At 37.1% G+C, this 25,062-nt stretch overlaps 1 protein-coding gene across 8 annotated transcripts in view; it reads right to left on the minus strand.

The window, feature by feature from the left end:
- The window catches only part of VPS13D (vacuolar protein sorting 13 homolog D), a 197,534-nt gene that overhangs the window by 155,381 nt on the left and 17,091 nt on the right, over positions 1-25,062 (minus strand). For all 8 annotated transcript variants that reach the window (XR_012155549.1, XR_012155551.1, XR_012155552.1 and 5 more), the window contains exons 11-26: positions 24,478-24,570; positions 23,479-23,689; positions 22,517-22,696; positions 21,620-21,750; positions 20,684-20,756; positions 19,637-19,807; positions 18,528-18,658; positions 17,938-18,070; positions 14,226-16,451; positions 13,572-13,723; positions 10,847-11,881; positions 8,853-8,943; positions 7,436-7,562; positions 5,768-5,948; positions 3,802-3,984; positions 269-500 (exon numbers count right to left, since the gene is read on the minus strand). Coding sequence is in view for 3 of the 8 variants with exons in the window: in XM_073316658.1 (XP_073172759.1) it covers positions 269-500; positions 3,802-3,984; positions 5,768-5,948; positions 7,436-7,562; positions 8,853-8,943; positions 10,847-11,881; positions 13,572-13,723; positions 14,226-16,451; positions 17,938-18,070; positions 18,528-18,658; positions 19,637-19,807; positions 20,684-20,756; positions 21,620-21,750; positions 22,517-22,696; positions 23,479-23,689; positions 24,478-24,570 (5,350 nt within the window). In the remaining 5 variants the exon portion in view is untranslated. The remainder of the gene's footprint in view (positions 1-268; positions 501-3,801; positions 3,985-5,767; positions 5,949-7,435; positions 7,563-8,852; positions 8,944-10,846; positions 11,882-13,571; positions 13,724-14,225; positions 16,452-17,937; positions 18,071-18,527; positions 18,659-19,636; positions 19,808-20,683; positions 20,757-21,619; positions 21,751-22,516; positions 22,697-23,478; positions 23,690-24,477; positions 24,571-25,062) is intronic.

Consider the following 25,062-nt stretch of genomic DNA (forward strand, 5'->3'; position numbering starts at 1 on the left):
CCATGGCACTCAAATGCCTTTCCTCTTCTGTTCCCAGGCTTCTGTTATCAATGATATTATGCTACAATGAAATGAAATTTAATTACAAACTGTACAAAAAGGAAGGACAGACATTCCTACACCCTTCACATGAACAGTAGCAGACAGAAAGGTCAACCCTAAAATCATGAAGTAACCATGCCATATAAGGTATCTCCTAAACTAAAATGAATAATTGATATTAAAAGGAGGAAGAGTTAAGTAGGCCGTTCTATTATCTCTCACATACCTGGACTGTGAGGGATTTGTGCAACAGGTGATTTTGGTGTGTGTCCTTGCTGCTTAGTCAATGTACTCAGTTCAGACTCACTTTTCAGATTCATAATATTTGTTCCAGAAGATGATTTCATGAATAACCCTTCTTTCAGGCTCATGACCCCCTTCGATTCATCTGCACTTGTTGTTTTCTTTATGCTGTGTTTTGGGGTTCCCAGTGGTGAAGAAAATGGAACAGAACCCTGCTAATGAAAGGAATACAGTGAGTTACAACAGAGATTGGACTTCTAATTTTAAAAGAGATTAATACATGAAGTAATTTTCTAAAAAGTATAAAGGGTGGAAGCTGTGATATAACCACTAACCATAAACAAAGTCATCTATTTGAAAAACAAAGTGTCACTCAGAATTGTGGCCCACCTTAAATATTATAAACAGTTCCAAAATGAAGTCATATGATCACATATGAGCTCTTTGCCCCGCTTTTAAAAAACCTCAACAATTTTTCACTAGAACAAGATTTACAGTATAATACATTTAGAAAAATAGGAGTAAAAAAATCTACACAGATATTAATGTTTTTTAAAATTTCAGAAAAATATTTCATTAAAAATTATTATTAAGGGGGGTGCATTTTGGATATTTCTGATATAGCTGGAAGGGTCAGACTGCATACATTTTATGATCAATTTTGTGCTAATTATTTTCAGGCCTTTGATCACTTGGGTAAAAATGATGACTGCTGTAGATTCAAAGATTTTTTTTTTTTTTTTTTTTACAGCATAGTAACTACTCTTCATAATCATATTCCTAGATGAGGAATACTGTGAACAGCAAATTACTACAAAAATAATAATTTACTCATTCATGTAACATTTAAAATGGTGCCTTTCTATATGCTCTAGGCACCTTTGACATGACAAAAATGCATCTTACGTGCAGCAAAACAATTTAAGATAACTCCCCACTAATAAACACCTTCAAAACCCAAATCTCTTTGCTTCAGAATAATTTCCCATCTTTACAATTACAATTCCCCAGAAAGAAGAGGAGCTTTGTTTATGTTTGTGTTTAGTATTGTACCTTTTCTGCTTCACTCAGATTGTAAAAGTTTCATGCACTAGAGTTTTCCATCTTCAAAAGACAAAATCTAACATCAGAGGGCTGCAAGGGACCTTACTAGTTCAAACCTACATGAAAGGTTGGTTGGTTGTTTTTTAATTTATCTGGGTTTTCTGAACAGTGGGAAATGAACTAAAAATATGTTAACGTTATGGGGTCTATTTCCCCCATTTAATGCTTCAATAGCTCTCACTGAACACTACTGGGGGTTACATACCTTCTGTATACCCCAAATCCAATTCAAAGTTATCTTTGTAGGTCTGGGGTTTTGTTTTGTTGTTTTTTTTTAAAAAAACACACCTCTTAGATTTAACTACATTTCACCTGCCTGAGCTAATTACCACCTATTTTCCCCATTTGTTTCAGCAGTGTTGGATTTCTCACTTTCCTGCCCTTACAGTGCTACCTCTAGAATTTGCTCTTTCACTTTTGCACTGTATTTGAGACGTTACAGAATGCTACCCCCTCTCATAAGCCATTAGGTAATTTTCATATCTTTAAATTTTCCCTCAAAACCTTCCTTTTAGCTCTAAATTAGGAATTTTTCTAGCTGTAAAGTTTAAGGCATTTTTGGACAGGATTCTTCATATGCAACTTTCATCATATCCCTAATTAATAAAAAAAGTTAAAGAAAGAACATGCAATCGAAAAATCATATCACAACACCCATGAATCCACAAAGTTATGTAAAAAAGAATCCAAACATGGTCATCTTCAGGCATGTGTGAAAAACTTAAAGGAGAAATAAGTGTAAGAACACTGCAAAATAAACTCAAATCCAATCCTTATGGAATTCTACAAAATCACTGAAACAAAAGAAATGCGCCTTTTTTAATATATAAACTAACTAATAAGTGCTGAATTCCACAATGATCTTTTTTCTTTAAACGAACACCTAACACCTCTGCAAAGATGTATTAGTACCTCACGTAAAATGGGATCCTCATATGCACTGCTTTGCAAAATCAAATCCTCAAAAACAAATGAGGGGCAGGGGAAAAAAATTTCAATTAAAGACCCCAAATGATACACACATCTTCTATTATTTAACCTTTATTAATACAACTGCTTATGTAAAGGGTTAAAGTGATTGATAGCCACACAGCTTCTCCTGAATCCCCAAATATTAATGTAAATCCTATTTTAATCTGTTAATGCAGCAACATTGCAGCATGTCATTTCACCATTAGAATTCCATTATCACCTTGTAGTAGACACTCCTCACATTCCCTGCTGGCCATCTCAGCCACAGTTGGGGGAAGAAATGAGGATAAAGGATCAGAGGCACCAAGCATCCCGAAAGCAAGGGATCTGTCTCAGTTTGCTACAAGTCCACTGTCCAAACCAGTGGAAAAACATTTTTGAACATCAGTAGAAGGGGGAACAGTGTTTGACACCGGCTACCAACAGCTCATTTTTATGCTGCAATCACAGTCTGTCAGCCCTTTTCCATTTCTCCTGCCAAATGCTGCTTTCTATAAGTAACTGATCCCAAACAACCTACTTCGGAGGTAGAGATGGAATAGGAGGGTTCCACATACATTCCCTCACACAAAAATTACACTGCTGCCCTTCTCAATATCAGTCTCGCTTAATTTTGCTCCCCACCAAAGAACATAGCTTGGCTTTGTTAAGGGGGATGGGGAGGAAGGAGAAAATACATCACACCACTTCGGCTCTCAAAATCCTGGCTTATCAAGCATATTATAAAAAGAAAAGGAGTACTTGTGGCACCTTAGAGACTAACCAATTTATTTGAGCATAAGCTTTCGTGAGCTACAGCTCACTTTAAGGCTTATGCTCAAATAAATTGGTTAGTCTCTAAGGAGCCACAAGTACTCCTTTTCTTTTTGCGAATACAGACTAACACGGCTGTTACTCTGAAACCAAGCATATTATAGTTATTCTTGGAGATCTAGCCCTACTTGTCTCTACTGACCCAATGGGAATTTTTTCTGACTTACGATGGCTGGCTCGGATCCTGACATTAATGACTAACTATTGGAAGAGGACTGGCAGCCGCGCAAAGGAGCTGAAGGACTTTTTGCTCATCTCATTCAGTATTCTGACACAATTAATTTTATTAGCAGCAAAATAGCTAAGATTGTAATGCAAAATATAGAAAAAGAAAACTTGATGGAGATGGGAAAAACTTGTTGGAGGTGGGAACCAGAGCTCAAAGTCATTACACTGACCTTCAAAAGAAAAACATGCGGTCGATTAAAGTACTGTTTTCCATTTTATCCTCTAGAGTGTGTTGTGATGTAATAGTCTGTGGGTATGGAGAACTAAAGAAAATTCTCTTGAAACTTCAAAGGACCTTTCCACATTTAGATAGAGAGCTAAGATTGATGCATTAAAAAAACCACATCAATAGTAGATATTCTTTCAATTCAAAAAGATAATATACAAAATTGTTCCTACCTTGTCTTTTAATGAGAAGGTACCTGGGCTGTCTGCAAAGAGAAACCTGTTCTTGACTTTTAGTTTCCCAAGATTAGCCACAATAAGATAGTTAGACTTGGAGCTTTCGGGGATGAGCAGGACAGGAGCACCAGCTTCAATGTCAAGAAAAACTCGGGAGGTTCGCTGCGCCTGATCTCTCACCTGGTGGAATAAACATCCAATTTAAAATATACTTTCACGTGCCACAGAATAATTTACCAGGATGCAATCATTTTTGGTAATCCTGTAACACGACTAGGCATTTTTGTAATCTCTCTTTATATAACCTTTTTAAAGGTAAGATTTATTTTCTACTGCTTCTAGCCTCTTATGATGTTTCTTGACCGTTATATTATTAAAATACATTCAGAGGTAGTCCAATTAAAAAATGGCTAGTTTACTGACAAATGCTGATAACAGCTAACATTTATATTAATTTAAGACCAAATAACTATATACAGATGGACAGAAATCTGAGAAACTATAAATTTTCTCCCCACCTACAATAGTGAATTCTTGTTTAAACTATAGAGAAACAGATGACTGGTTTGGAAAGAAAGGGCTGTGACAAACACTGAAAACAAGCCAGAAGTCATGTGGAAGACAAGAGTAAAGCATAAAACATTTTACTGTCCCAGTCAAACTCAAGTATGTATTAATACGGTACACTGAAGTAAAATTGAACTATATAAAAAAAATCTAAATTTCAGTTTAGCTACAAATTGTTGTTTACAGTCATCCCAGATTGAAAGGAAGTAAATAATCACGTCTGTAAATCATTATAGTTGACAACACTTTTCATCAGCTCTTTATTAGTGAAAGCAGATTAGGCTGAAATTTGATCAGCAAATGAAAGAGTTTTTACCGGTCTACTTCAAATCAGCCTATTTAAACCAACTAGGATGAAGGATTCCAGAAAGAATCAGGCATTCTTTGCAACACACAGAAGTACTAATCTAAATTCAGAAAACAGGGAATCTGAGCCAGTATTTACTGTTTCACCTTCAGAGTTTACCCTTACAGTCAGACAAAAGCACACTATAATCAATCCCCTTCCTCACAGAGGCCAGTGAAAAACAAATTAACCATATGTAATATCTCTTTATTTCCTGACACAAATAAATAAGCTCCACAAATAAATGTATAAAAGTGCCAAATAAGAAGCCATGAGAAATTCTTTATAAAAGTCCAAAATTCTCATATATTTTTCATAATCAAAAGAAGATGTGCTATGAAAATGGCTGTTGTTTCTTCCAACAGAACTCCAAGACGTTTGTATATTTTCAGAGTATTAGTCCATTACATTTCTGAAAAAATATTTATATTACTAAAATAATATTCAGTCACCTAGTAAATAAGATTCAGATACAGTAAGGATTAACTTTCATTGGTTAGCGTGAGAACAATTTAGGATTTCATATGTTACAAATTGAAAAGATCAATTAGATCATCAAATCCATTCCCCTGTAAAGCTGGGATACATTTTCCTGATAAATTCACCAAGTAGAATTTCCACAAGATATGCATGATTTTATTTATCATAATACAGGTGCGACACAAAAGATAGCTGATAACAGACTGATTGATCTTTATTTCTTGGTCCCAGTCGCACAATATGGGTCAAGATTGCAACAGGTTATATGCCATCATATCACAGGGACTAGCAACCACTAACATGCCTGACTAACGTACACTGCCACATGCCCATTTAAAATGGAATTTTGGGGGGGAAATCAGAAATGGTTTCCAGTAAATTAGATCCCTCATAACATCCAATATGTTAACAGTGTTATGCATCTCCTGCAATCCTTGGAAATCAGATCTCATTACAGCCTAATACTTCTCAAGTTACTATGAGGTGATCCGGTAAAACAAAGTGCATGCTGTATTTCAACGGCAAGGAATGTCTACACTGTACTAAGAATGAATGTTAAAAAAAACATACTATTTGTCCTTCAATTGCTGCTCTCTGGCGCCCTAGGACATCCTGAAGCTGAGTGAAATGTTGAATGAAAGACACCACCTCCGCCTGAAAGCGTTGAGTATGCACATACTGAACTGATGCCATCCGCAAGCTGACACGAATATCACACTCTCGTTGTAGCAAAGGATCAGGTTGCCCGTACCTGTGATAAAAAATAAAATATTAAGATCATACAAAAATTAAAGACTCCTACAGTTTTAAATTCACCCACAATTGAGCAGCAACATTTGCAAATTTCTGTTTCAATGAAGTGACAATTTTAACTTTAACAGTACCTTACATTTGCACAATTAAAAAATGAACTTAGAGCACAATTTGAAAGAATAAATTCTTAACTAAATCCTAACTTATTTTGCAGGTATAAATACCACTGTAATTAAATTAAGCTAGTAAAAAAAAAAATGAAAGTCTGAGTTTTGATTGCTACTCTATCTTTAACTTAGTAGGTCATGCCTACATTCAACAGATATCCAGAACCGTGATATTTTATCTCTCAAATACAGTATTATGTGTTACAATACTTAGGTCATAAGTGACAGTAAAAAAAGAGAAGAACATTCAACTCTGAATTTCAATGTGTTCTGTCGGTTTAAGTTAATCTTAATGCTGTCTGAACAATTTTTAAATCTACTTATTTTCTAATGACAGAATATGAAGAAAAGATACTTAAGATTGAAACATCCGAAAACATAGCACAAAATGGCATTTACACTGAGCACAACAGCTTTAGGAAGTACATAATATTGAAAAAGCCGAAGTCTAAAATGTAAGTGAGACCAGTGGAAACGAACTTGCTGCAGTTCACAAACGGTACCAGAGGTATAATTTATACTGAATGGGAAGTTTTGAGGACACAAAAAAACCCAAATGTCATTAGAATAGTTCAGATTTTTATCATAACACTAGCTGATCCCCCTGAAGGGTCAAGGCCTGCTGGAATTGTGACACTGAAGGAGGTCCCCTCTCTCCCATATATCTTCCCTCCTCACTTCCATATGCTCTGTAGCCTGCCACTACAAAAATATTCCATCCTTTAGAGGGCACCACACATAGAGCCCTAGGCTAAACCTAAAGAGGACCATGGGATTGCCTGTATATACTTTTCATGGGTCTGATGCGAAGTTCCTTAAAATGAGAATTTTGCCCAGTATGTCAATGGGAGCTTTGTTTTTGTAAAGAACTCATGATGCAGTCTAGTGTGTTTTTCTACACAACGTGCTGCTTTCTAAAGTTTTAAAGTTAACTTTTGCTCTAATAATAATAATAATAATAATATCTTTGTTTAACATTAGTTGTATCAAATGAAAACTATTCAGTTTAAAAAAACAAGTTCTATTTTATTTAGGGAAAGGTCAACATTCTTTGTTTTTCAAATCACGCTTGACAGAACCATAAGCAACATTTCAAAAAAAATTCCTTCACTGCTGTGTGTTGACAGACACCCAGCATCAATTAAAATTACCAGTCAAACCCCCTAAAAAAAGTTTGCAACAGATACAAGAGTACATTTTTAACATCACAGGCTTTCAAGATAGAGCACTTTATAAACTGAACATTCAAATGTTTTTTGATGTTTTGTTTTAATAACCCGCTAAACATTGTGCAACAAGAAAATGTTCCATTTCATACTTGTAAATTTGGAAAATGAGCGCCTCTTCACCACTGGTAGTGAAACGTTCTCTGTAAAACTCTCCATGAGAGGTAAGATCACTTAGGGACAGGCTTCCAATGCTTCCCTGTAGGGCTAAATCTCCATCTAAAAAACAAAAGAAAGACCATTTATTATTTATCTTAGAGGATATTAATATTAATTAACTCTCTGTAGTAAATCCCTTGTTACTGTAGAACGGGCTTACCTTTACTGGGATAACCTAGACCTTTAACAGATTATTGAACAAAAGAGATGGGAAAACACAAAATCTCACATTCCAAAATCAAAGCAAATCACTCCAAGTAACAAAAAGATTGTACTAATCTAAACAATTTATGTTGCCAAAAATAAGGTTTGCATATGTAGTCTAATAATTACATTTCAACCTCATGCCTAAAAATTGAGATGTATATACCTTCTGAAAACTAAACATTTTATAGATTTGAAAAAGATCTCTCTCATTGAGAAAATCAGTCACTTTTTATAAAACAGAACAAAAAAGGTTTCAAAAACTAAACAGATTTAGATCTTAGCTGATCTCAGCACCAAGAATTAAGCGTTCAGCATGCTACAAGTGATGCAAAAGTTCCAAAAAGAGGTTGTTGTGAGATTAATCCTCCAAACCTAGCACCCAATGCTGCACGAAGTGCTGGAAGTTAACTTTAAAATATGACAATACACATGTCTGGATGGGGTTAATTTATAAGACTGGAAAAGAACGGCTGCAAGACTGTTTAAAACAGAATAGTTGTGCACAACAACCATCTTTCATTTATATAAAGGTTTATAAAAAAAAACTAGACTGGCAGGATATAAATGGTCATTTACAGAAAACGAACCGGTTCTATACACTTGTGGAACCTCCAACTACTGGGAGTTACTTAATCTCTAAACCCTTTGATTTGAAACAGTAAGCCCTATAGTTTTCACTCTTAAGAGGGTATTCCTATTTCAGTGTTTGCAAGGAACACCCGTGTGACACAGGACAAGTCATGTGTGGAAAAACACTGAAAGCTACCCGATGCAATGATTCAATCAATACCAATTAACCACTGAAAGTCTGCATTAAAATTTGCCTGACCTAACAAGCAAAAACAAGCTCCCAGTAAAGGAAAACCAGTTCAAGACACTATTCCAACGCAAAAAGAAAAGGAGTACTTGTGGCACCTTTGAGACTAACCAATTTATTTGAGCATAAGCTTTCGTTAGCTACAGCTCACTTCGAAAGCTTATGCTCAAATAAATTTGATAGTCTCTAAGGTGCCACAAGTACTCCTTTTCTTTTTGCGAATACAGACTAACACGGCTGCTATTCTGAAACCTATTCCAACGCAGTGATTCCTCTCATTCTAAATTGTATGCATTTTTAAAATGTTAACTACCACCTATACTCACCAATCATTTCCAGATATGTGACAAGTTTTGACACATTAGCTTTAGCTAGCTCACTGGTCGTCTGATTCAACACTAAGGATAGGGAATGAACCTGGTCAAGCAAAAAGAAATAGATTAGTAGTATGTAATACGATCACTTAACTGGAACCAACTCTGAACTGATCTAAAGAAGTGTTCTCTCTGTTATTGAAAACAAAACCTCAATTTTAAGAGTGAGAACTTTTGCCTTTAACACCCATATCATCCCCTTCACAACCTCCACACAACAAGACTATCTTCCTCGCCTGTCTTTCTGATGATCTGAGCCCCGTCTTGGAATCCCTCATTGTCACTCATTTCTCCATTGCATAAAGTTCAAGGTTTTTGTCCTTACTCTCAAGGTCCTTCACAACTCTGCCCATCCTTCCACAACTGCTAGTCTCTTACTGCATTGTTCACTCTTCAAACAACAGTCTTAACCACCCATTTCTCCCACAGCTGCCTTTACACTTTCCTCCAAGTACCCATTATACATTTAACGTCCAACTGAACTAATCTCTAAGTCCACTACCCTATCCTCCTCCATATGCCTTTTCAAGACACACTTCTACTGTGACTCCTAAATTAAATCAATCCACTAACAATGGGTAGGTCAGGAGGTGGGTGTCATCCTTTTTAATAGACATTTATTTACATTAAAAAAAACAAACATTCAAATTATTTGAAACCCCTCAAGTTGTACACTCGGTTATCCTTTGTAACCACAAGGACATATTACGATTACCTTCGTCCTCCTTCCCTTTCCCTCTTAACGTTTTTGCCTTGTCACAATTAGACTGCAAGACCCTTGGAGAAAAAACTGTATTCCTATGTGTCTATACAGTGCCTAGCATAATGAAGCCCCAATTTTGACTGGGGCCTTTGGGACCTAGATGGGTGCAACAACTACCTGATTAGTCTTATAAGACTCATTGGGGGCCTCTCAACCCCAACTGAGTGCGAGTCTTAGGGAGCTGGTTGAGCACCCGCTGTACCTTAGGGATCTTAAGATTTTCAATCAACCTCCCACATTAGCTCTAGGATTGTGGGCTCCACTGAGCCTTGAGGACCATTGCTTAACCCCCACCCATCTTCCTTAGGAGGGTTCTTCAGAGGTCTCCCAAACAATCATCCTTCACAAAGTGTCAGGAGATTCATTGGGGCCTTCTTAATCCCTAACCCAGGCAAGCCTCCTGAGGCTTGGCAGGGGCCCTCAAACCTGCCCACTTGCATGGAATATACAAGCCTCAAGAGGGACATGGTTCCATCAGTGATTCTCAGGATGCTCTTTGGGGACCCAACAAAGCCAACCTCTCCCCAGAGGCCCTATGAGGCTTGTTTATCCATGACATGGGAGGATGACCCTATTTAGGAGTCCATCAGATTCTGCCGAGCATAAGCAGCTATCTGAGATGGCTGGGGGTGATGAGTTATTGGGGGTCCAGTCAGCCAGATAAGGTTGGCAGGGAGTAGGAAGCCGTCTTGGTGTGTCCCATAAGGCTTGCAAAGGTGAGAACGGGTTTGAGGCACTGACTACTCTCCTACTACAGAGTAAAAAGAAAAGGAGTACTTGTGGCACCTTAGAGACTAACAAATTTATTTGAGCATAAGCTTCCGTGAGCTGACAGTCTCTTACTCTGATTAAGAACAGGCAAACTCCAGTATTCCAAAACACTGGCTATCCAAAACTCTTTTCTCTAAAAGTCAGATCTGTTCCCTTATCCCAATTCTCAAAAAATGCAAATTCATTATTATTAACCCCTATTTTGCAAAGATTTTGTATTTTCTTCCAAAGACTTTTGTATAATTGGGAGTTACCATATAGGTTTTATATATATTGTGTGTAGGATACATATGAATGACCACCACTGTAAATATAAAATGTTAACTTGAATTAAAACACAACTAAAATTTGCATAAAACAATGTGTTATGGAAACACACGTGGTCAATGTCCAGTATCTCTATCTCTAGTACCTTAAGGTTCAGCTTGGTGTTTACAGGATCCTGAACTTCAGAAGTTGATAAGATACTTGCTTCCGACTTCACCATCTGCTGAATATCCTCAGGCGGCAGCTTCATAGCATGGTTATCAGCAGTGGATCCAATCCCAAAAAAATCCAATATCACCACCCAGGTTTGCAAAGTTATTAAAACGTCTAGACAGTTGAAATCAACATCCACACTACGGTTAATTTTGTTATAGCGAGAAGAAAATTCAGAATGTTTCTTGTCCACTAGGAATATATTGATATGAACCAATGAATCATCAAAGTTATTTTTTCCAGAAGGCACCTTGGACTTGTTTAATGTTGGAGAAGGTGGGGGGGTCAAAGGATATTCAGAGTCAGCATCTTCTTTTTGTGTTTTACGGGAGGCACAAGTTGGTCTTTGGTAAAACTGAAAGACATTTGGTGCTTCTTCCATGTGGGAAGGGAGGGAACGTGGCATGTCTGGATATTCTACATTGGATACCGAAGGGCAAGATTGGGAAAGATATTCCTTGTGCACTAAACCGGATGGTTTGGGTGCTCCACGGGACACCATGAGGTTCTTGTGCATAGAGTCTGGACTTTTTTCCAACAGGTCTTCCATCAGCAGAGAACGCAAAGTAATCTGAATGGATAAAGTATGTGGATGATCCTTAGAGAATTCAACATCAAAATCCTGAAACTTTACGCTGACCAGACCTTGTGCTCCAAGTGTAAGATCTCCACATAACTGAACTTGGAGTTCTGAAATATGAAAGTTTGCTTGAATCTGGGTAAAAGATTTTGTTTCCCTAATAGGCATTGACTTGTTTGGAACAGCAGAAAAGCTTGAATGGCTGAACAATCCATTCTCCTTCCGTTCATTCGAGAACTCTGAGCCTACACTGCGAAGCGATACTGAAGGAGAACTAGGACAAGTTGAAGATGTAGAACTGGATGCAAATTTATTCAAATCTTCATTGTAAATTAAATTGTCAAGGGTTTGCAAAACTTGCTCATATACGTGTTTTGCTAAGACCACCTGCATTTAAAAATAAACAGTCATAAGTCTAGTATCTATTAATATTTTCCAAGCTCAGCAAGTGTGTAAAAAACACCTCAATATTTTCTTACTGTTAAAATATCATTGTTTCAAGTACACTCAGCCCCAACAATTAACTTGCATGAAAGTTCTGAAAACATCATGTAGCAAATCTTGAAAAACATTCTACTCAGAATCAATACTGCTTAGGTGTATCTGCTTCCCTCCATTCACCACCTCCACCATTGTTACTCGATTTTTAAGAACATTCACATGAAAAAGGCATTTAAATTCTTAACATTTCATCTATTCTACAGCTGCTTCTTCACATGAAGTCATAATCTGCCATGTCAAGCCATCATAATTTCCACAACAACTAACCAATGTCACAGGCAGAGGATTAGTCTTTTAAAAAACAATCCTGGCTCAATTAATGGTGAATGTTTGAAATACACTACATTCTGTTTCAGACTGAAGCCAGCATAGGCCTGACTAGAGAGATCCTGCCTACAGCACAGAAGCTGGTACACAAACTGAACTGTTCCACAAATTGAAGATTTCAACATCTCCAGTAGCACAAAGCTTGTGTTGGAAACACCAAACTAAAAATCAGGGGATTCAATCCCAAGGAGGAAAAATACAATTTTTTGGATCAATGATAACTTTGTGTTCAATTACAGAAACAATTTCATCTTCTAAATGCCACTTCATGCCATAGTTTTTGCAGGAATTGGATTTTTTTTAAATTAATGCTGGTGAAAATTACCAGAATGACAGCTCTGAAGCGTTAATTCTTCTGTTTATCCACAGAACAAGTACAGCATGAGCAGAGACAGTATAAGCTTCCCAACACCATCCGAAACAACTTGACCTTGAGGAAACACTTCTAGGATGAGAGGGAAGCCAACTTTCTACTGTTATTTGTAGCAGTGTGCTGGTGCAAAAGCACCTAATTAGCCCCTGCCCAGTCAGCTCCCATCAGGGGAAACAGATTGGGGATAATGGAAAAGGCCTGATGCCGGCCTGAGGATTGGAAACACCTGCTGGCCTCACAAGCCAAGGGCTATAAAGGCCGGGAGGGAGCCAGCAGGCAAGGGAGCAGCCAGGGAGAAGTCACTCAGGGAGGGAACTGGAGGTCTCCTAGCTGAATGCTGACTCTGCCTGTAAAGGAGGTAACTAATCCTGTAAAGCTTGTCTATAGACAGACACTGGTGGTGGGATAACTTTAAGTAAATAAAGACACAGGTGTTGCACAACCCTGAAGCCTCTCTGAGCCTTATTGGGGGAAGCAAGTGGGCCCCAGGAAGAGGGGCAGGACGTGAACCCTGTTACCTGATTGAATCGATCTTTGTTGAGATTCCTAACAAGCATGCCAATTAGGACAATGGTAGTGGGGGTTCTCGGTGGTGTGGACGGAGGATGATTAGGAATGAAAGACCGTCAACTCATTTCAAGCAGACTACCAAAATGCCTTATGATACTAACTTCTGGACATTGCCCTGGGTTAGATTTGAACTGGCAATATAGAGGTAGAATTCTGTATTCCATTTTCCAGTTCCCTAAGCAACCCAGTCCCTGACATTGTTCTTCTATATCATCAAAAAAGGATTTTTAATAAAAAAAAAATTGCTCTATTCAACTGTGGAGTAAAACATCTATATTAATGCTGGTAAATATTAAATTATTATACCTGAAGAGGGTTGACAAATTTCCCCTCGATTCTCATAATGCTTGATATTCCAAAGTCTTCATTATTCAAAGGGAACGTCAAATCTAAATCTCTGTCTATTGGGATCTTCTCCAATTTAAATTGTATAGTGGTGTTGTTCAGAATGTGGAAAGCTGTTATTAAAAGACATACATACATTTTTTATCCCCAACATCTACAGTATGAAATACTAAATCACATCATACTGAAATGTGTCAAATTAAAATAAAGGCAAAAATTACATCACCATGGAATATATAATTACCTGGAGACTGAAACTGGCTCTCTTTTCATATGGGACTGAATAAGCACAGCCCAGAAAAGACAACATAATTCTGCTTTTGCTGATCTAATTCTGACTCTTTCGGTTGCTCTAAAAAAAATTTTTTTTTTTAAATTGTAGTTTTGATTGCATTTTAGCAAAGCTGTGCATGGAGGCAACTATTCAGTTTTCAGATTAGGAATGCAAAATCTGGATACAAATAAATGTGAATTTGTCCACATTGTAATTAAAAAGAGGCTTTTCATAAAACGTGCTGCTTGAGGAATTTAAACAGATATTTATTTAAATACGCTCGGGTTGTAATACTACTTGTTAGTTAAAAGAAATAAACCAGAGTTTTTCATGATACTTACCATGACCTTTATGTAATGATTCAAAAAAATCATGACGAGTAAAGTTGGATTCCTCCTGGATAGTAACACTGGAAGTACCTGAAGGAGGGTGTAACCCCTGAGTCATCTCACTGGCAGACTCTTTCCTGACAATAAACTGGTTGCTATTTAAAGAATACATTTTAATATCTTTAATTTCAACTTGCAGTCTGTCACTTCTAGACTCATCTTCTCCTGGCACAAAATTCTGAATAGATATTTGTCCTAGATGCCCTACAAGCAGTTCAGGGCTACCTGGCTTGCGAGGTATTGATACAATTGGTGACTCAACATTTACATTTAAGATAAGCTTAATAGTATCAGTTTTGAGAGATGATGGTCCAAATCCATCTTCTTCATTATCTTCTAAATTGAAAGGGTCTCTTGATCGTGGTGTTGTATCAAACAGAGAAACCATTTCACTGTATTCAGCAGTTTTAGTTGCCAGGACAGAGGTAACTTTTGTTGCTGCTGTCTTCAGCATGCTGCGGAAATTCTCTTCCAATTCATCCATGGATAAAGTTAGTTCTTTCAGAAATTTAGCCGAGTGGTTGTAATGTAAAGAAGCCATTTTGAGGTTCAGGGAGCATTCTTCTTTCGACTGCTCTACAAAATTGAAGCTCAAAGCATCTGGGAGGCTACTTTCCTCATCGAGCCTGACAAATACAGATTCAAAGTAGCCAATATTATTGATGAGATTTTCATACCTTACTGTATTCCCTATGCTGACAACATACTGGTTCTTAACGTTATCTTGCGTCAGATCCATAAGGTGCAAGCAGCCAAGAGAGCCATTTACATCCAACTTGCTACACATGGAGACGTTAACTTTGGTGCCACCAATGCTCGCTGTTGCAATTTTTCTGCCATATTTTTCTCCATTTGTCATTCCAAGTGTCCTAAGGAGGAGTATATTTAGCCAATGAATGTCCACTGCTACTTCTATATTTCGTGCATGGGTAGACTGAAAGGTTTCCTGCTCCCTGAAATTTCTTTCCAAGTCAGTCATTAAAGGCTGAGGGCTAGAATCTTCTTTTTTCTTTGGGAAGGATTTCTGGAGAAACCCGATCAGCTCAACAATTGTCTCTGGGTTAAGAATGATATCCAAGTTGTTCACCTGCACTGATATCACTTGGAGCGTGCTGTCCAAATTCATTGATGGGCACTCTGCACTCACAAATTGATATTCCAGTTTAATCAAAGATTCTTGATCTTTTGCATAATTACCAGATGAAACATTTGAGGCTGCTGCACATTTCTCTGTCAAACTGGCCACATCAACTGGACAGGCTTCATTTGGTCCATAAATAGGAGACTGTGCCCTACTATCTCGAAGACTTCCTGTTGGAACATCAAAACTAAGATTCTTGTGAGAAGCCATCAAAAGATCAAAATCAGAGCCGTATGTTTGCATAGTGTCAACCAGTAATAAGCCATGAACAGTTAGTGACACTTCTGCATCATAAGGCCTCTTCACAAAATGGGCATTGGTGCCAAAAACCTTGAGTACAGAGATGTATCGCCCATTGCTTTCAACACCTAGCTGCATACAGTTAACTTTAAATTCAGCTAAAAGAAGTTGAGACTCTACAAGTACCTCCCTAGTGTGTTGTTCAACCATCATAACACTCTGTGTTAAATTCATTACAGAATCATGCAAACTTCCACGCTGGTCTACTTCTGTGAAAATCTTCTCTTTCCCTATGTGTAAAGCATCTGGGGACTTAGTTTCAGATGTACTCAGCCTTGCAAAACAATTCTTCAAAGCTGATATTTTATCCTCATTGATATGTATTTTCAGGTCTGGTAAATTCCCAGATAGGACAGCTCCTGGGTATTTCGGATCAGAGGTGTATATCAATCTGCGCTCCAACTGCAAATGAACATTGAATTTTTCTACCACATGAGTTGGACCCACATCACTATCCTGAACATGTTTCCAGTTATCTTTCACTCGTCCAACCATGATCTGAAGATCCATAAATGACAACGTGTACCTCTCATACATCTTTTTACTCATTAAGTGTGCCTGTAGTTGCTCTTCACTGATTTCTAAGCAAGTCAATTCAGATGTTTTGATTCCACTACTGGTGGTAGCCTCAGAAGGTGGGGTATTGGGAGGAGTTGCAAGAGGTGTTTTATATTCATCATCACTCAGTTCTTTGACCTCTGATGACAAACCACCTGCACCCTTCTTTTTAGACTCATCTGTAGATTTAAAAAGGATGGACTCATCAAAATCATACATTCTTTTCCTTTGAACACTTCTAAAATATTGATCTTGTTGTATGTTTTAATTTTAAACAAAAGGTCAAGAAATTGTCAAGTGCAATACTCATGTAGTACCTGATCTCTTATCGCTAGATTTGATAACAGTAAGAAAACAAAAAGAAAAGTAACCACTATATTTCTGTCACGTAAGTGACAGATGTAACATATTTTAAAAAATCCATTTTAAAAATTACACTTGTGAATTTTTGTTAACTATTAAAATATATTATTATATATTGTAATTACATTACTACAATTACTGAAGGAGATTAGAGAAAAATATTTTTTCCTATGTCGATGTGATGCATTTGACAACACATTGGGCCTGATTCAAGGGCCACTGAAGTCAGCTAATTCAAGACTAAATTGACTTCAATGGGATCAACTCTTCTGTGTCTAATCAACTTTACTGTCCATAGAAGAGAATCCGTAAAAGACTAATCTTGCAATTTCCACCTTTGTTTCTGTGTGGTTTAAATGCAGCATGAGAGGAGAGAAAAATCATGCCACTCAAAAGAATCTAATTCCTCTTTAAACCTTACTAGAGAACCCAAATGGATGTTGTGAAAATAGTTTACTCAGAGTTTGCTCAGTTCAAACCATAACGTAGCAGTTACTAAAAAAGGCTGTGAAGACCTTGCAGAAAATGGTTTGTCGATATGCTAGAAAGAGGTAGAATGGTATGTCTAAGGACCTTGAGGGTGAAAGCCTGGCAAAACTCCCATTGGCATCAGTGGGATCAGGATTTTACACAGGACTGTAGAGTTTATCAGCATCATACTATTTCTTTTAAGGTTAGATATCTTCCTTTTCAAAAACAAGTATTAAATAGAGAAATCCAATGTAATAATAACTGTTACTTAGATATACTGCATTTTAAGCAGATTTGGTTTTATCTAAAAGCTTAATTTTTTTTTATTGTGTTTGAGTTTCCTTTTCAGTTTTTATACATTACTACCAGCACTGTGGCTTGGCTTAGTTATAAAAGTAATTGTTTTATTTATTGGATAGTTAAAAAAAAAAATTCCTTTCACTCTTGCCAGCTAGCCCTTGGCAAATGCCAAGAGTACAGCCTCACAGGGCTTCACATTTTGGAGACCATTTTCAAAACATGCTTTCTCTGGAACAGCTGTCTCAGACTCTAAGCCTTTCTGATTCTCTGAGACAAGAATCCCCAGTCTGCTCAAATGTGCCAGACACACAGGTTACAGATGTGAATGGCCATACGCAGACTTCAGATTTCATACTAGGTCCTGTAGAGGTAAGGCCAGCCCTGGACTAAAGTTTACCCCGACCCATCCTCCCACAATAAATATGGTGTTAATACTAGTAAAACTGTATGTGTGCCCAGGCAAATAGAAGAATGCTGGGGGGTCCTACCATATACATGTAAAAATAGATACAGTTTATTTCCAGGCCATACCTTGAGAATTAGTTAGTAATATTCTCCCCAGATCCAACACTACTAACACTGGGTCCACAAATTTGAAGTCATCAGGAAAGATCACCTGAGGGGCAGAAATATCAAGGCACACTGTCCAACGTTTGCTGTTTTCCTGAAAACAAAATAAAAATATTTTCTTCCCATTCACAAAACAAATGCAAGAATCAATCCTATCCAAATTATAAATTCTCCACTGATACTAAGGTACCTGTATAAGCATAACATGCATTTGACAATGTTTTATGAAAAAGTATCAGAGCCCAAATATTTCCTTCTCAGAGAAAAGATCTTTTAATTTTTTCTCTTGTTATAACAGCTACTTATGACATGTACATTACTAATACAATTATCCTTCAATTTTTAGGAAGGGCAAAGTAGTTTCCAAGATCAGTTGAAAGATGATTACTACATACTTGGAGAGAATTTTTCAAAAAAGCTCAACACTCAATAGCTCCTATTGATTTCAATGGGAACTTGAAATTTGGGAAACTTTGTGGATCCCTTCCATGTTTCAGAACTAATATAAAAGGCAAGGAAACAAAACACATTTCTGAGAAAAAGAAACTTACAATGAAATCTCCCACTAGTAAACGATCAATCGTTTGCCTGATTTCAGCTTTTGTCTGCATTTTTAGTTTGTTGTACTGTCTTCTAGCTGCTTCAGCCACTCTCACCTCTAGCTCAGACTGATATCCAAAGCCTGCAGGAAATATACAAATCTGACTTGCATAATTTTGTTCACATATCGCTGAATCAGAAAGTAGTAATGAGAATTTATTTACTGTGATTTATAAAAATGTAAACTATGTTGTTGTTTTTTCCAGGAAACTGCATAACAACAGATGGCCAAAAATTGCATCTAGAGGCTGAAGTGACCATTCCCAATAACAGCCCTAAACACTAGCTGTATTACAAATGATTATTTGGCAAAAACAGAGCTTTTAAGCAAACAAAGGATTTCTTAAATCCTTGTGTGATCATTATGGTGGGTCACACCTTCCATTTTAATTTCCTGAACAAAATCTGACTAAATGTACTCAAGGGAATTTAAGGAAGGGCTATGAGGCAGCCAAAATCCTTCCTAATTGTATCCATGTCCCTTGAGGAACATTCTGATCTTGTAAAAAGGAAGGAAAACTATTTCTATACTAGGTCTGTGCCATATCTTGCTGCTATCAAACTCTTAGTATTCAAATACTAAGGATTCAAAAAGAATCATTTATTGTTCCTTATTCTCACCCTTTCTGCCCTCAGAAGCAACATACAGAGCTGAAGTTCTAAAGGCAGCTGACATGAAAGTTCAAGCTCAGGTCTTAAGCCCCCAGGTCAAGCAAGGATTAGTTCAGTGAAGCTCTATCCTTATGGAAGAGACACAGCAACTGTAAAAAGGAAGACACTCCCTCTGACAAATCCAAGAGTGGCAACGACAGACTTGAGAGAGGGACAGATTGTGATAATGTGGCATCTACAAGATTAGTCAATTAAAGGTGGAAGTGTAGGGAGATATCCTGAAGGCATGCCCTTTCTGCTTCAGAAATCAAGAGAAGCCCTCACTTTTTCTTGATTTGAATTTACAATGGAAACTTTTATTGCCGCTTTACCGGAGTAAATATGAGAAATCAATCAAATTTGAGAAAATAAATAAGACATGAAAAAAATATCAAACAAAAAGGTTAACCTGAGGTATGAACCCTTCCCTTGTAGAAGAAATCGGCTACTTTCTTAATGGCTTGTGGATTGTAAATAATATTTAGAGGTCTGGTACTGACTTCCAGGCGTCTCTCAAAATTGCTGTGGGCTGGGTTTCTCTCATACAGCATCTCAAATACTGGTGCATCGGGGTCTGCATCTGAATCAAGATAACAAAAGAATATAAAAGCAATTCTGTCTAAAGTAGGAGTACGGAGGGTATAAAAATCAATTTTTTGTTTGCATGGGGGTAGTTAATATCTGATGTTCATTCAGACTATAGTATTTAAATTTTTTAAAATACAATGGATATGCATCAAAAGCAGCTCAATTTAAAAATTAACATTCATAGACTAAGGCCAAAAGAGACCATCATGATCATATTTTCTGACCTCCTGCATACTGCTGGCCCCAGAACCTCACCCACCCACTCCTGTAGTATACCCCTAACATCTGGCTGAGTTAGTGAAGTCCTCAAATCATGATTTAAAGACTTCAAGTTACAGACAATCCACTCTAGTTGAAACCAGCAAGTGACCCTCGCCCTATGCTGCAGAGAAAGGCGAAAACCCCCCCAAAGTCTCTGCCAATCTGACCTAGGGGGAAATTCCTTCCCGACCCCAAATATGGCAATTAGTATTTGTCTACAATTAAACGACTAAAATTTTCAGAACTGGGTGCCTAAAGTTAGGTTCCTAACTCGAGCAGCAATCTCATTTTCAAAGATGAGTATCTGCAGTTCCTACTGAGTTCAGTTTGTCAAAATCAGGCCATTTGTTTACTTGCACAACAACCCAATCTTGCAAATTTGCTTTGCAAAGGTGGATCTCTGAGCCCATGCAAAGCCCCATTGACTTCAGCGTGGGAGATATCCTGCAAGTTTCTCTACGCAAGTCCAGAGCCTAAATATGGATTTCGGAGCCTAACATCAGGCACCTACATTTGAAATTTTTTAGCCTAAGTATTTCACTAATATCTTTTTCAAATGCATAATCTGGTTGCATGCTCAGATCAGGCATAGTAATGAAAATATTACCAGTGCTCCTATTAGTCATTTCTGAAGATGAAGTTTGGAGACCAAAGGAGGAGACGCAGCCAACCTCTTTTTGCTAATTAGGAAAAAAAAAAAAATTGAAGACCATCAAACTGAATATGAAAATAAGCCATTTAGTGTACATACCCAAATTTAAGTTGTGTTTTTCCTTATTTTATTTGTTGCTAATTTTAGAATGCAATGTGATTTATAATAATTATGCCATTATGCCATGTATTTTTTCTTCATATAACCAATAATGAAAGAAAGAAAAACAATTTGCATGTGAACATATAAGGAGGAAAAGCTATCTTTCTTAGTCAACAAGCTGATTGTAAGTAGCAAATCACATTTCTACAAATGTCAGAACGTTATAGTTAATAGACTTCAAGTCTTCAAGGCTAAAGCAAAATCAAATCTTTCATCCCTCTCTGGTAGAAACACTTAAATTCTTCAGTAACAATACTAGAAAAAAGTTCCTGGATTGTACGTTTGTAGTCTTGAACTAAATGCAATTGAAGAAAGTCCTCCATGGGAACCAAGGCTTTTTGGGGAGGGGAGAAGGGGAGAGTTGGTAAATAAAGCAAAAAACAAACTCTCTAGCTAATTAAGCAGCAGCACTTATTATTCCAAAACTAAATTCAGTCCAACAACTGGCTCTGTATAGTAATATACAGAACAACAGTCCCAAAGATTAAAAACAGGAAGAGCTTTATGGAGGATCCTTGCAGAGAAAAAAAAGCCAAAGTTCATTCAGACATTTTCCAGATTATAGGTTTTCTTCTGTGCTTATGATGCAAATGCTTCATACTAAGATACATAAGAAGATTAACATTAGTATTTTTATACTCATATTTTGAGGGGTTTTTTTTAATTTAAATATCAATCCTGAAATGGCAACAGTACTATATCAAGATGTAATTGCATTCTTTTACATACAGGATTTGGGAAGACAAGAACAGGAAATATGGTCCCTTCTGTTGCTAAATCTCGCAGAAAAAGGCCACCCAGTTGAACTGTGAGAAGGGAAGAATTTTTGCGGGGAAGGGATTCTGCTAAGATCTTTACACCTGGAAAATAAAGACATAAGTGGCTGTATTGAATTCTAGAGAGAATACATGACAATAAATGTATTTATGGATGACAGATACAAGTGTCATCTTACATATTCATAAGCAAGCTAAGAAACAAGACAAGAGCTAAGACTGGTTAGTTATGCTTCATTGACAGCCTTTTAAACCATCAGTTTCTCATTGCTAAGGTTTCCTCAAATTGAAGAATTAAAGCTCTTGCCCCATAAGGGGATTTTTATTTTATATTTATTTATTTATTTTTGCAAGTAATATGGTTAGAAGTGTCTGCAAATATTTGCATCAAAATGTTGAAAAAATGCATTTTGGGATAGATGAACAGAATTGTTGCACATGTATTTCTACAAATGTATTATCTGAACTAAGGACTAAATACCAGAAAAAAAACTCAATTTATAGAATTATATTACTGTGAAACTATTCAAATATCTGAAAGTAAAAAGTAAAGAAGTAAAAAGATTTACCACCACTCTATACATAATAAAACAAATGAAAGTTCAACAAATTACTTTCGTATTCACAATCCTCAATTACCTACTTCAATCCTAAAATAATTAAAACTGTCAAGGTATATACTAATGAAACATGGGCTTACCAAGGGAAGCGAGACCTGAACTTGAATGGTTTCAGTACCGTTCCATAACATTAGCTCAGTCATGAGTGGCTATACAGTATTGTTTATAAAGCAGGGAAAGCTCTTGTCCTATTTTAGGTATGACAACTATCAAAATTTGAAATATGTTACCTGAAAATTCCAGCTGCATGAAAGCACTTTCATTTGTACAGGGAGTCCTCTTCTCCTTATGCAACAAGGTAACAGTGCCACCGTGCAACTGGAGATTTAATTTAGCAAACACATGATCTCTCTTTGTAAATGTGTTCATACTGGAGGCATCGGCAGCTGGATCAAAAAATTCATCAGCAACTAATTTAAAAAGGAGAACAAGGTGAGTTTAACAAACAAGCTACAAGACAACTAGTGAGCAAAAACTTGAGACTTAATTTTCTATGAAGGACAAAGATAGCCCAACTATGGGGGTGGGGATGGGAGGAATGAACAAGTAGACAACAGCTTATTACCTGTTCAACCAGAGCTCAAAAGTCTGTACTTCTCCTGCAATAGTTATCACTACAAACAACTTAAACAGTACAGCCAGCTGCAACCTTTATGCTGCTTTAGAAATTAGCAATCAACTAATAGAAAAAACCCACAGAAGTTTTAATTTAGTTTTAGTCAGTGATTAAGAAAAAGATATTTTTTAAATATTTCTCCTTTATACATATTTATTTAGAAATTTAAGTCTACATCTCTCTCCTTTTAATGATACGAATTTTAAAAATCCTTTCAGTTCATCTTTAACAAGTATTTAACCGAGGGAACATCTACAGTGAAGGAGGGAGAAAAAAAAAAAAGCCCAATGGTAGCAAGCCTCCGAGCCTGTGTCAACTGACTTTGGCTTGTGAGGCTTGCACTCCAGGGCTAAAAATAGAAATACAGATGTTCCCATTCGGGTTGGATCCCAGCCTCTGAAACCCATGCCCCTCACTGGTTTTAGAGTGCAGGATCCAACCCAAGCAATTTACACTAATATTTTTAGCCCCTTAGCACAAGCCCAAGTTAGTTGACTCAGGCTCTGAAACTCATTTTTTCTTTCCAGTATGCACATGCCCTAAGGTGATAATTTTGAGAAAAAAATATTACCATACCCAGCATGTCTTCTGGATTCCACTGTTCTTGTGTTTCTGGTAGCAGTCCCTCAAAAGGTTCACCTTCATATGTCTGCTGAGCGTACCCATACCAGCCCCCCCACCCAGGAAACCAAGACTGAAGATACTGCAGCATCCCTCTGCTACTGCTACGTTCAGGCTCTACAGTAGGAGACACTCCAGGGGACTCAGACAAAGGCTCTTTAAGACTCTGTTCCAAATTAAAAAAAAATCAAAAACACACATTAAGATAAATAAAAGAAAAGAACCTTTGTCTTAATCCAGAATGTATTATTTCTTACTATGATTCCATCTATTATTTATTTACTGAACATTCCTAAGCATAAATACCATACAATGCTGTTTTCACTTGTCAAATATATTGCTGTGTTGTCTAAACCGACTATCATCAGAATCTTGTTTTATACATTGTAAACTTATTACCACAGTTAGCTTCTGCATATTTTTAGACGTATGTATGAGTTAACAGTTCTGGATTTATCCAGATCAGTTTAATTTTTCTTAGTTACTCTATCAACCTAACTGTTGCCAGAATCATTTGTCATGCACCCTAACCATAGCTCGATCAATAAGCATTTACTTTTCATTGAACTCTCACTCAGGATTACAATCAGTAGTCAACATTACTTCTTATGAAATGAGCCTTAAGGGGTCAAATGTTTGTACATTTATAAAAAGGACCAACTCTGCACTATTTATTCCAGGAAAATTCCATAAGGTTTCAGTCTTAGTTCTCTCTTTTAATATTAAAGAGGAAGACGAGTTGCCAGTATGGAGCTCAAGCACCCTAATAATAGCACTCAGCATATCACAACTGAAGAATCTGAGCATGATTGTGGTTTTAGCACTGGCATCACACCGCTCAGCATGAATATACTGTACATGCTACAATACCTTTTACAATGAGGACGATACAATTTCTTGTAATACTGCACCTTTAGATTCTCAATATTATCCAGTGTGCAGAAAGTCACTCACCTCAGCTACATCATGGAATTTGTCATAAACAATCTCACGTAAAATCTTCATCTCCTCAAACGTCTGCTCTTCTTCAATACGATGCATTTCTTCCTGCAGTAGCAAAAAGGTATGTCTGTGCTGGTTCACAGGCAATTAAAGCTTTCTACTCTTCAAAAAATACACTCAGAGGGAGATTCTTTCAAGCATCTAAGGGATTTAGCAGCACAAATGCACAGATTTTCACTGGGACATCTGCTCCTAAATCCCATAGATGAATTTGAAAATCTCTACAGAAGATACCGGAACACAGACATTTAATCGGAATCAACGGCAATTTGTTCATTTGATACACAATTAAACTGAGTTCAAACATGCATCTATGCTGCAGGCACATAAGAGCCAAAACTGGAATTCAATTAACGAAAATGGACAAGGAAAGCTATGAAACTACTTTCTGTCAAGGGAATTCATTCCTCGAGGCATCAGAGACAGTGTACTTGGTAGTCCTGTTCCAACTCTTGCATGATAAGCGAGGACTTGGATTGCCTACAACACCAAGCGCGTGTGTGTGTGAGAGAGAGAGAGAGAGAGAGAGAGTGTGAT

Source organism: Lepidochelys kempii, chromosome 18 (genome assembly GCF_965140265.1).
Source record: "Lepidochelys kempii isolate rLepKem1 chromosome 18, rLepKem1.hap2, whole genome shotgun sequence".
Lineage (NCBI taxonomy): Eukaryota > Metazoa > Chordata > Testudines > Cheloniidae > Lepidochelys > Lepidochelys kempii.